This window comes from Haliotis rubra, unplaced genomic scaffold (assembly GCF_003918875.1).
Source record: "Haliotis rubra isolate DU_JTF1 unplaced genomic scaffold, ASM391887v1 Scf380, whole genome shotgun sequence".
In the NCBI taxonomy this organism is placed as follows: Eukaryota; Metazoa; Mollusca; class Gastropoda; order Lepetellida; family Haliotidae; genus Haliotis; species Haliotis rubra.
The window spans coordinates 741,971-755,763 of NW_025767058.1; the positions used below are offsets into that span (position 1 = coordinate 741,971).

General features: G+C 40.0%; 1 protein-coding gene across 1 annotated transcript in view; it reads left to right on the top strand.

The window, feature by feature from the left end:
- Positions 1–13,793, top strand: part of LOC124286346 (neurexin-3-like) — a 131,101-nt gene that overhangs the window by 96,583 nt on the left and 20,725 nt on the right. The window contains 1 exon segment of the mRNA XM_046722707.1: positions 7,491–7,593. Within this exon segment, the coding sequence (XP_046578663.1) occupies positions 7,491–7,593 (103 nt within the window).

The window sequence follows — 13,793 nt, forward strand, 5'->3', positions numbered from 1 at the left end:
GCACGACAGAGGCTTGTGACTCCAGGGTGCAAAGGCTGTGGCATTTGTTACATGGGAAATATTGCCATTTTGTGATTGGTCAAAGTACCTGTTGGTTTCCCTCTTGCTGGGTGCAGGTCAGGTCATGATTGGTTGGTTATATATAGCGACTACATTGCAAACTGACTGGAAGTAGGCCGGATAGTGGATACAAACTGTGGAGTATTGATGGTGATTACAAATGAATTTTTAAAACTCTCCATGACTGTTGTTTTACATTCTCCTGATTCCTTGGACCTACTGGGACCATATTTAGTTGTCCACAAGTCATGAATGACCGATCAATTAGTTCCATAGTATCCTGAAACTGGCACTGCCATTGTAGCTTAGAACTGGAAAAGTGGTGCCATTGTGGCTTGGAACTGGCACAGCGGTGCCATTGTGGCATGGAACTGGCACAGCGGTGGCATTGTAGCTTGGATCTGACACAGAGGTGCCATTGTAGCTTGGAACTGGCACAGAGGTGCCATTGTAGCTATGAACTGGCACAGTGGTGCCATTGTAGCTTGGAACTGGCACAGAGGTGCCATTGTAGCTTGGAACTGGCACAGAGGTGCCATTGTAGCTTGGAACTGGCACAGCGGTGCCATTGTGGCTTGGAACTGGCACAGTGGTGCCATTGTGGCTTGGAACTGGCACAGTGGTGCCATTGTGGCTTGGAACTGGCACAGCGGTGCCATTGTGGCTTGGAACTGGCACAGCGGTGCCATTGTGGCTTGGAACTGGCACAGTGGTGCCATTGTGGCTTGGAACTGGCACAGCGGTGCCATTGTGGCTTGGAACTGGCACAGCGGTGCCATTGTGGCTTGGAACTGGCACAGCGAACTGCACATGGGTGCCATTGTGGCTTGGAACTGGCACAGCGGTGCCATTGTGGCTTGGAACTGGCACAGCGGTGCCATTGTGGCTTGGAACTGGCACAGCGGTGTCATTGTGGCTTGGAACTGGCACAGTGGTGTCATTGTGGCTTGGAACTGGCACAGCGGTGCCATTGTGGCTTGGAACTGGCACAGCGGTGCCATTGTGGCTTGGAACTGGCACAGAGGTGCCATTGTGGCTTGGAACTGGCACAGCGGTGCCATTGTGGCTTGGAACTGGCACAGCGGTGCCATTGTGGCTTGGAACTGGCACAGAGGTGCCATTGTAGCTTGGAACTGGCACAGAGGTGCCATTGTAGCTGGAACTGGCACAGCGGTGCCATTGTGGCTTGGAACTGGCACAGAGGTGCCATTGTATTGGTGGCACAGAGGTGCCATTGAACTGGAACTGGCACAGCGGTAACATTGCTAAGCTGGAACTGGCACAGAGGTGCCATTGTAGCTACTGGAACTGGCACAGAGGTGCCATTAGCTAAGGAACTGGCACGGTGCCATTGTAGCTGGAACTGGCACAGTGGTGCCATTGTAGCTTGGAACTGGCACAGAGGTGCCATTGTAGCTTGGAACTGGCACAGAGGTGCCATTGTAGCTGGAACTGGCACAGCGGTAACATTGTAGCTTGGAACTGGCACAGAGGTGCCATTGTAGCTTGGAACTGGCACAGGCGGTGCCAGGAACTGGCACAGAGGTGCCATTGTAGCTTGGAACTGGCACAGCGGTAACATTGTAGCTTGGAACTGGCACAGCGGTAAAATTGTAGCTAGGAACTGGCACAGCGGTAACATTGTAGCTAGGAACTGGCACAGCAGTAACATTGTAGCTAGGAACTGGCACTGGCACAGAGGTGCCATTGTAGCTAGGAACTGGCACAGCGGTAACATTGTAGCTAGGAACTGGCACAATTTAACATCTTGTAAAGGATCCTTAACTGCAGGAATGAATAAAAACTAAGCTAAGACATATTTAGTAGTTTAGTGTCCAGATTGATATATAGAACAGTAGCTTGAGACCTCTTAAACAAGCTACATACATATGTCACATTTACAATGTATATGTGTATCATTTTGTAACAATATGCGACCTAACAATACTGTTTTCTTCGGGGATGTAACTATACACCTGCTCTCGGGCTGATATTTGACCCCAAGTCTGAAGCAAATGTCAGTAAAGATACCTTAAAGTGTAATAAAAGAAGTTCCCAATTTAGTTAATATAGTTATACCAAATATATGGCTTTGTGGAGCCGACTCATATTTCACGAGGACCAGAGGAAGAGGAATTTTTGTATTAAACGCAACATTGAAATACCACATTAATTATTGATATTGACTTTTATGAAATCCCAATTTTGCACAAAATAAGTTTTTCTCACTTTACCTGCCAAGGGCACTTGGTTTGAAATTCACTGATAAATCCTCGCTCTTACGGGCTCAAGTATAACCTTTACATCCCGGGTTGTTTAATCTGTTATTGTTACTGCCGTTCTGTGATTATTCTCAACTCTGATTATTTAGGAAAGGTTTAGTTTAAACACAAAGAAAAGAATTATAAACTGAACACATACACCCTATCGCCTCATATTTTAGGTCGTGGTATGCTCAAAACTTGTACAATTTTTCAGTCCAGGAAATGGGCCACAAATCAACATGATTAAACCGATATTGATAAAATCAGTTAGATTCATTCACAAATCCTCATTGACCTACTTGCTACTCTTGTTACACGATTCAGTTGAAGGAAATTACAGAACACAAGTGTCCTTCAGTTCCGACAACAAGGTCAAATCAAGATAGTTGAATGTAAAATATATTGATTCCTTCCAAGTATACTTGATGACAGGGACTTGAGTCTGGTTCATAGAGAGAAGTGGGATACATGCTTTCTCTTAGTTCTATACAGTTTTCAGATATTGGCATGTCATGCTGATCAATATGCTAGAAATATCCATGACATGACTGACTGACTGACTGAGTTTGGTTTTACGCCACTTTTAGCAATATTCCAGCAATATCACGGCGGGGGACACCAGAAATGGGCTTCATTCATTGTACCCATGTGGGGATTCGAACCCGGGTCTTCGGCGTGATCCATGACATGACACTTTGGTTGTTTCAAATACTGTATTAGGGGCTTTATTACTGACAAATAATTTTTGTAGCTATATTCAGTCAATTTGTAGAAAGGTTAGCGGCACCTGGTCTTGTCTTTACTGAATTATACATTCACTACACTGGCTACCAGTCAGAGGATCAATTACTTTGTAACACAAAACCATCTGTCTATAGTTTACAGTTATGTTTGAAGATTAAAATAATACATTTAGGTGTGGCTGATAACATGTCTGAAATATCACCAAAATTAACTATCAACCAGGAGCTGTTCAGTTCACAGTGAACATGCAACTTAAAACTGAAAGGTATGTAAGGAACCTTTTTGATAATCTTGACGTATCATATGTGAGGCATTTTTCTTGGTGATATCTGGATAGAAAGGTTTGAAGTTTTGTAAGTGAAAAGCTTACTGGTACAGAAGATTTTGTGTTTATTTGTAAATGTATGACAATTGCAATGCTGAAACAACGCACAGGAATTTTCATGTTTCGAACATCTGGACTTTCAGCAATATTTATAACATTAAGTTATGTACATAAGAACATTACAGTGTTGCTAACATGTTACGAAGTGAAAAGCAAGAAACAAGCACCTGTTGTTACTCTGAAATAGCATGATGTCGCCATTTAGGGAAAGAAATGATATTTTAATGTCTAATATTTGTAAGTACAAGAATTGATCTGAATGTGTTGTATTAACCTGGCAAAATATTTTGTTGATTTGGTGGTTAGCAGTAAAGACAATCATCCAAAATAGCTAAAAATGTAGCAATGCTAAAACAATTTTCTTTAAAATGTTGACAAATTCTGTATAATTTCAAAATTTTATATAACTTCATCCTTAATGTAGTGAAGTATTCTTTCTAATTAATTGCACTGTGAGATAAAAAATATCAATACACATAAGGCATTGACACATTTGATTTATCATGCTTAATGTCAGAGTCTATAGTGAAAGAGATATCCTGTGAGAAAGAATGCCAACTGTTCTGATTTTCCCAGGAGATAGATAGAGAAAAGGGATCTAAAAAGTGGCAGGAAAATATTTTGAAATAACTGATATGACATTATTAATAACATCAAGGCAAATAGAATTAAATTTGGATTATCTCAATGGGTTGTCTTTCATCCCAGAGGATGACCATTTACTTTTTGAATTGACAGAAGTGACAGTGATTCATATGCTCCTTTTTAGCCTCTGTGCACTGTGACAGAGCCAGGCTTAGAGAGGTCTCTGTTACCTCTTCCAAGAAAGTTCATTACTACAGAATAGCTGATACTTGCACATATCTTGAAGTGATTGTTGCTTTAGAATGGCAACTTTTGTTCAGTCTGCAGCTAGAACATGATCCAACATAGTGAAGGTGACAAAAAACCTCCATTACATATTTTGTATCACCCTGGCCTGTCAGGAAACATAGAGCATCCACTGCATCATTGAAGCAGTACAAACTCATCATGAGCCAATTGTGCTATTTCTCATGATAGAGGTCCAAACTGTTGCACAGTTTTCACACTGCCATAAACTGTGATGTAACAAAGTTCCACAAATATCAATAGAATTTTTTATAACATTGGGCAAGGCAGATGCCAGTTGAAGTAAATTGCAAAAATTGAATAACATTATTGATTTATACATTGGCAATTCAAAAGGCCATGGTCTAGTGAAATTTGAAATGAGATTTTTCTACTCTAGTCATATGATTGATGTCAGCAAAGTGCATTGTATGTAATTGGATGTGAGGTTTACAACATTTGGTATGAATTATTTTTCTTTTACTTTGCTGGGCAAAAAATAGTAGAGTGTGATTTGCTGTGAATGATGTGGAATGAAGTTATAATTATCGGTAACTGCCAGTTGTCTTGTGGTCTGAGGTGGTCATGATTAGGACCCCATCTCGGGGGTGTCGGTTTATGCACGAAACATACCATTTTGGTACTGATTTAAAGGGTCAAGTTTGGGGGTCGGCTTATCTATGAGATCAGCTTATCTACAGTAATATACTGTACTTTGTGACTTCTAAATTGTATAAACGAAATCCAGTGTTCAAATCATATGATATTTCACTTTTATACAATTCAAAACCTCTTGTGCAAATAATCGCTGCTGCTGTGCGTGCGGTGTGTGCGTGCGTGCATGCGTGCGTGTGTGGTGTGCACCCGTGAAGGTTCGGGTTAGAATGAACCTTCAGTTACCCATGCTTGTCGTAAGAGGCGACTAACGGGATCGGGTGGTCAGGCTCGCTGACTTGGTTGACATATGTCATCGGATCCCAATTGCGCAGATCGATGTTCATGCTCATGATGTTCCATAGTATCCTGAAACTGGCACAGTGGTGCCATTGTAGCTTACAACTGGGTGGTCAGGTATGCTAACTTCTATATAGCTGAAATATTGCTGAGTGCGGCGTAAAACTAAACACACTCTGTGCGTTGTGTGGTGTGTGTCTCTGTATGTTGTATGTCTCAGTGTGTCGTGTGTCTGTGGTGTGTGTCTATGTTTTGTGGTGTGTGTCTCTGTGTGTCTTGTGTAGTGTGTCTGTGGTGTGTGTCGTGTCTGTGTGGTGTGTGTCTCTGTGTCATGTGGTGTCTCTGTGGTGTGTGTCTCTGTGTGTGTTGTGTGTCTATGTGTGTTGTGTGGTGCATCTCTGTGTGTTGTGTGTCTCTGTGTTGTGTGTCTGTTGTGTATCTCTGTGTGTCGTGTGTGTCTCTGTGTTGTGTGGTGGGTGTCTCTGTTTGTTGTCTGTGTGTGTGTTGTGTGTCACTGTCTCTGTGTGTTCTGTGTCTCTGTGTGTTGTGTGTCTCCATGTCTGTGTGTTGTGTGTGTGTGTGTGTGTCTATGTGTGTTGTGTGCTGCATGTCTCTGTGTTGTGTGTCTGTGGCAGGGCATTACATCAAAACATTTATGTCGGTGTATACCAAGTGATATGTGATTCTTCATATGCAGTGTTTATGTGTGTGCATACATGCACCTTTGTGTTTAGTTTACCCACCCTGTTTGGATGATTCTAAGCATTTATGCATAAGGAAGTGTCATAGATGAGTGAGTGAATGAGTTGGGTTTTAAGCTGCTTTTAGCCATATTTCACCAATAGCATGGCGGGGGACAACAGAAATGGGCTTCACACATTGTACCCATGTGGGGAATTAAACCTGGGTCTTCGGCATGACAAGCGATCATTTTAAACCACTGGGCTCCCCCACCGCCCCTTCATAGATAAAAGTGTATAATGAGGTTAAATGTGTCAAACAGTACCATCACTAAGTCACTTTGAGATAAGTTTTGTCTCAACCGAAAAAGATTATGGGCAATCATTTAAGATTTGCATATTTGTGGTAGCCAATTGCATTCCACTGTTCCCCAAAACTGTATCCATGTTTATTATTCTTTCTAATGAAACTCTGTGTATCAAATTGAGGATGAGACTGCACTGCTTAACCATCTGTAAGTGTCCCAGTAACACCACATGCACTATCACTTAAAGTTGTGGCGTTTGCACACCTTGAAGGTTAGGGAAAGGAAGACAAATTGGAAAAGATAGTCCATTAATCGTTAGGTCAGAGTCTCTTATCTGTTGTCAGATGATCTTTAAAAAAAGACTGTTAAAGAGCGTTGCTTTATTCCTACAGAACTCATATCTTTTCTCATTATCGTGTCATTTGCCAATACAATAATGTGTTCTAATTAGAAAATTGCAGTTTCCTTGTAAGTAAAATCAAACTCTTGAAGCTGGATAATTATCTCCATGGAAACAGTATAGATCAGAGTCAAGTGTGTTTCTCTAATACTCTCTGTGAGAACTGACTCTCTGGATCCGAGAAATGATATGATACATGATGTGTAATCCAATCAGCACCATCATGTTCTTCTGAAATCTTCTTCATTTGCACAAGGAGTGTAAATTTCACTTCCTCACATCCTGTTACTTGATCTTTCTGCTTGTCCATACCTGGCTATTGGTAATGTCTGGATATCTCGGATCCATAGCAAGGAGCTGCTAGGGTCAGTATACTGGTACCTTGCCATACTACCAAGAAGTAGCTGTAATACTGTGGACAGTGGCATAAAACAACATTCAACTCATTATAGATGAAGTATACTGTGGTTCAGCATCAGTAAATTCCGCGATCTTGGTTTAAGCAATGTTATATCTTCAAAATGGATTAGTCGACAGAAGCGATGCCTTTTGATGCCAGACTCGCTGACATGGTTGACACATGTCATCGTATCCCAATTGTATAGATCGATTCTCATGCTGTTGATCACTTGATTGTCTGGTCCAGACTAGATTATTTACAGACTGCCGCCATATAGCTGGAATATTGCTGAGTGGGGCGTTAAACATCAAACCAACCAATCTTTTGATGCATGCATCATCTTCAGTGTAAATGACTTGTGTACCACTGTCACCCGACTTTATTGCATGTCCCATACTTATCATGGTGCACTGTTTGTTCTCCAGGTCTTGTCCTGAATAGTATGAGGATACTTGACCTAGCCAAGGAAGGGAATTCCAGGATTACTATAAAAGGCGATGTGCGGCTTGTGGAGGAAGATAATGAAAGGTGAGAGCTGTCGTCACCAGGAAAAAACTCATGTCACGTACACAATACCCTTGGGTAAGCAAATGACAAGATGACTGGTGACTCATCTGATGCAGGCAGATGGATTAACATACTGTCTGTGTCCTGTTAGGAGAAGCCCTTATGGGCCTTGGGAAGACTTAGCCACTCTGATCAATTTGTACACATGTAAGCAGCTTTTTCTCTAAGCAGGAATTCTTCTGAAATGTGGAAAAAAACTTCAATGTCTGATGTTTCACAGTGATAAGATTGTTAGATCATGAGGTTTGTGCCTTCTAGAGACCGTTTATATATGTTCACTTGGCTAATGGTGTAGGGAGTGGACATTTATATCATACAGATGTGAAATTGAGAGTGGATGGAAGAAGGGTCATGAAAACATACAAGCACAAATGAGAGGGAGTCCCCCAACTATATGTAGTGGAGGATTATGAAAACATGTATGTATTTGAAATGGGGTTTAAGCCATGTAACAATATCACTCCCTAATTATATATCATGGTCAGTCTCCAAGGGGACATGTTTGTTCTGTTGAGGAAATGATTGGTCATCTGGAGATATTGCTCAGACTGGACATTAGCATGGTTAGAGGATGCGATAGTTTGTATGTCCACTTTCATGTTGACTAGATACCCGTGAAGATCCAGGTTAGAATTGGTCTCCAGTAACCCATGCTTGTTGTAAAAGGCAACTAACAGGATGGGGTGGTCAGGCTCGCCGACTTGGTTGACACATGGGGCACGATGTCTTGAGGTGAACCAAACCAGGGACTCTCTTGGAGATGTTCTTACCTGAAAACACTTCTGGTGTAGAATAACTTAATTCAATAATTCCTAAATGTAAATGTTTGTATGTTAATCAGCAATATTATGCTGGCTGAAGGCAACTGCAAAATTGTTGTGAACAGATGAAAAAGTCATGGTTCTATTAATACAATAATAGTTTTTATCTATAATTCCAGTGATTAAAGTTTGGAATCTGAAACAGGGTCATTAGATTGAACTGTCTTTTTGAGAATAACAAGTGTTTTTTTCATGAGTGGACGTGACTTCAGCAGAGAAGTCCTGTTCTCAGATGAATTAAATTATTCATCACCAACTTAATAAAATACCAAATAATGGCATCAAATTGAGACATAATGATGAATTCTATTTCATTATGAATTGCTGTTGAGGCAGCAATGAATAATTGATAAGATTATGGCACAGTGGTTTGGATAACTTCCATAGGATCAGATCAAGCACAGGACCAAATTATTAATCAGGGAGTATGTCATCATTCCTTGACTGTGATTATATTGATAACTGTAGAGACTGTAATTAAAAATTAGCATTCCCATCCATCCATCCACCCACACACTCACTCACTCACATACACACATACATACATACATGTGGTGGTGTTTGGTCCTGTGCATAGAGCTCAGGTCACAATCAGTTGAAGTTAAGCAATGTTGGGCACAGAGAGTCCTTGGACGGGTGACCATGTGTGACAGCTTGACTTCTGAGAGTTTTTAGGACTTCAGTGCTGCCCCACAACGAAGCACATGTGATGCATGTGGTCTCACCTTAGGCAAGTGAATTTGTTTAAAATTGCCTCTGTTCATTCAGCAGAAAAAAATGGGTACCCTGTGAAATGAGTCGTGAGACTATTAACCTTCTAGTGTCTAACAGGCAGTTTGGGTTATCCAGGGTAATAGTGATCAGATTGTGCACTTTAAGCAGAATATCTAGCCTAGAAAACAAACACTCACTCACTCACTCACATACATTGTTTTTGTTAATTCCTCTTTAAGTCATTGTATCAAGTTTATTATCATTAGTAGGGATTTCAAAATTGACCACATATCAAGTTGCACGTTAATTGTTGCAAGTTGAGTTGTATTTTGTATGCGTAGTTTGTAGCAAACAATTGAGATGTTGATTATGGCTTTAAGAACAAGAGTATAGCAGTTTTGAGTTAGGTGAGGCGAAATTGGGTTTTACGTCGTGCTTGAGAATATTTCGCTCATAGGACGACGTGCATGCGTGTGCATGTGTATGTGCGGCTGCTTGTACGAGCCCAGACTGAAGCTGGTTTTATAGTGCTAGCCCACTGAGATACCATGCCACAGTGAAGCATGAGTACCCCACTCAGACACATTATACTGACTCCGAGCCGACCAGTCCTTGTTGTACCCATTAATGCCGAGCGCCAGGCAGGGACCAACAAGTACCATATTTTAATGTCTTTTGGTATGACACGGTCGGGGATCGAACCCGCTACCTTCCGCTCTCTGGGCGGACGCTCTAACCACTACACCACGGAGGCGGTCAGTTTGAGTTAACTTGTCTGATCATATCTTAGAAAATCCAGTAACCATGAAATCATATTGCAAAGACAAAAATTGAAAATATTCTTGAATAATGGAAATGAAATATCTACTGCCCTATATTAGAATGGGTCACAAACAGATTTAGACGTAAATAGGCAGTGTGAAATATGGTAATGAGGAAGTTGGGAGCAGCGGGGAAAAAGACTGCAATCGATAAAGAGTTCCAGACCCTTTTAGAAAAAAACAAGATCCAATTAACACATTCATTCATGTCTTTATCATATGTCCTGAGGTCATCTGTATTTCAATAATGAGTGCTAGCACTTTGAAATGTTTCAATTTCTGCATCGATCTAGAAGTAATTATTGTAAAGCAGTTAAGAATTTATTAAAATAGAAACTCATGGATATTATATAAGCAGCAGAAGTGTGCCTTGATTTGAATATACATGACGGTTTCATGCAACTTTTTCTAAAGTGCTTCTGTGTATGTTTGTATGAGTGAGTTTCCACTGTAGTATAATAGTGTTCAGATGAGATATCCACCTCCACAAGTAATTTATACAGACAAATCAATGGCTAACAGTGGACTCAATGATAATAAAACCCAAAGGCCAGTACCTGTTCCATGTTCATAAGAAATCTCTTCCAAAAGCAGAGAATTGTACAAATCCAAACTATGTTATGAGCATGTGTTCATAAATGAATATCAATTTTAAGTGGTCAAATGGTGATGATACCAGGGTCCAGATTTTCGAAGCTCTCTTAGCACTAAGATAGTCGTAAGTGCCATACATGTACATTAACTTACGACTATCTTAGCACTAAGAGAGCTTCGAAAATCTAGGCCCAGGTGTTCGTAAAAAGGTTAGTGCTATTCCTGACTGGAAGGGAGGCTGTCTGAAAATTAAGTTATACTACTTAGTACTTATACACATTAGATTGCCCAACGTATAAAAATCCTCTGTCTTGACAAATGCACTTCTGCCTGGTGCCAAATAGGATCTGCTTGCTGAACATCTACCATCTGGTTATGATTAGTGTTAATAATGAATTATACTGAATTGTCACATAAATTATTTAACAACCACTCTGCATTATCCTTACTTTACAAGGAGGCCAAGTACAGTTGCATGTGTTCAGGTGGGGTCCTATTTCCAATTCAGTAAAAAGTAAAAAAAATTCTTAATTACCTCCAGTAATTAGGGACCCTTTATAATTTATGGTTTTTTTTCTTTTTTTTTTAGGGGATGATGATTTTAAGGGGGTCACTCATTTTTGTTCTGGAGAGGTAGTGTGTGTGGGGGGCACTAATTTTGTACACATGTACTAGGGGGTCACCAATTTTATATACACAAAATAAGAAAAAAATATGATTATAAATTTGGTGGGGGAGTCATTGATTTTATACATGACATGCAAGGGGGGTTCGCATATTTTGTACATAAATTTTAGGGCGGGTCATTCACATTGTACATGCCTTTCCATGAAAATCATCATATCACACACACACACACACACACACACACACACACACACACACACACACACACACACATATAAATTATGAACGGTCCCTAACATTGTTCACTGTTAGTTTGTTTTATACCAGGCAGACTGGACACACACACATCTGGATGTATTGTTCTTTTCATTGTTTATATGATATATAAATTCAGAATTCAAGAGATTGTCTTGTATGATAAACTTAAAGAAATAGGATTATTCTTTGAAATATTATACACTTCCAATATCCAAGCAATGTTAATCTGGATGAATAGTTACAAGACCTAAGAAATACAAAACCTCAAACAGAATCAAGGGGATCTTACATTATTGTTTGTATTATTGCCTTTAAAACATTATTAAAGTTCAAGACATAGTGTTGAATGTTTAAAGGTTTTAGGCAATGTAACATGTATAGATATGCAGTCAGCTTCATTCAGCTGTTATTCCGACATTGTAAAATCAGACACTTAAGCTGAGGTCTGGTAGTTTGGAGGCATACTCCAATCTAAAATGTTGGATCTGTTTCAAAAGATGTCTTGTTTGCCAAATATTTCTGCATGGATTGATTAATGGACACCACAGAGAAAACTAATCAAATCAAAAGCTTTTTCAAACCAGTCAATAATGTTATGATAAATGGGCCTCCCCTATGGTGGCCTTGGTTTTTATGGTCACTGTCTCCGCTCTAGGAGCTTAATGCATATCATATGATGATGTAAGCATAGCATTACACATATAGTTTGTCTGAAAAATTGAAATGACCTTCTAGACAGAAGGTACAGGTGGAAGGATACGATATATATATTTTCCTATACTGTAGGTGCATGTATCTTGATGTAGCTCTTGTTTTAAAGCTGATATTCCATCTTTTCCCTGGTGATCACAACATTTGTTTTTAGTTTCAGAGCTCAAAGATTGGATATTGTAGTACAGTAACACATAGGCTAGAGGGCACTGTGAATGCATTGATACAGGACATCAGTAAATGCTAGAGAATCTCTGTAAGCTGGTTGTTTGACAGTGTCTGTAATTGTTACATGCTTTTGCAGCACTATTACTTGTTATAGTGATATATCATGAATTTATGTAAGTAGTTTGAGTCATCTACTACCAGGAGTTGCAGTTTTCTGGATGTCCTCAGAGGTATGGTCTCACAGCAAAGTCAGATTTTATATAAGTAGTCCATAGTTATGATGTGAGAAATAAAGAAGTCATACAAATGTAAACATTTGAGTCATGTACTACCAGGATTTGCAGTTTTCTGGACGTCTCAGCGGCAAGGTCTGACGACAATGCTCCATGTGGATCGTCACTTACTTGTCAGTAAGGGTCTCAGCATGTACTTTCATTTGATACAGATGAGAAATAAAGAAGTCATACAAATGTAAGATGTATAGTATGACCAGAAATTATTGAGAATTTTAGGAATATGTTTAATTAGATTTCCAGTATAAACAACCTTGACCAGCTATCAAGTGCTTGGTTTCATTCAAGTGAGACAACTCTGTTAATCCTTTTTCATTAGTTTGTGAAGAGTTATCCCCCTTTGTTTACTTGCTAGCAGATGACATTTTCAGTGATCCTCAGTATGGATGATTGAGAGAAGAAGAAGTTGATTTTAGAGTATTATAACAAGGATATCAGATCAGCTAAAGTGATTTCAAGTAGAACAGGCATCCCTTTGTCAACTGTTTATCGTGTTTTGAAAAATATTGCAAATGGATATGGCATTGAGCACCAGGGAGGCGCAGGTAGGCCCAGAAAATTGACTTCGGTGACAGTTGGCGGCTTGGTATTCTTGTTTCTAAAAACAAACGAAGGAGTTTAGAAAACTTAAGGCTGGATATGATTGATAGAGGAACTGTGGCTGTCTGTAAGGAGACAATTAGAACTGAGCTGCATGCAATGGGTTGGCAGAAAAGTCGAGGAATTCCATCACCGATCATGAAACCTGAACAAAAAGAGCGAAGGTTGAACTGGTGCTTACAGCATAGAAATTTTAACTGGGACAATGTGATTTTCTCAGATGAAAGTTCTGTGTGGCTGTTTCCTAATACACTGAAATTCTGGACCGAACAAACCTGAAAAACCTTTGTATCAGCGTCCAACGTACAGTCCAAAATTTAACGTGTGGGGTGGCATATCTGTGTTAGGGGCAACACCCCTCTGTGTATTTGAAGGGAATATGAACAGTGAGTGGTACATAGATATTCTCCAGGGACATTTACTTCCATCTGCTCATGTGTTCTGTGGAAATTTTTGGATTTTCCAGCAGGACGATGACCCAAAACATCGTTCAAAGCATTCACAGGCCTGGTTTCGTACCCAAAATATGACATTATTAGATTGGCCAAGCTATA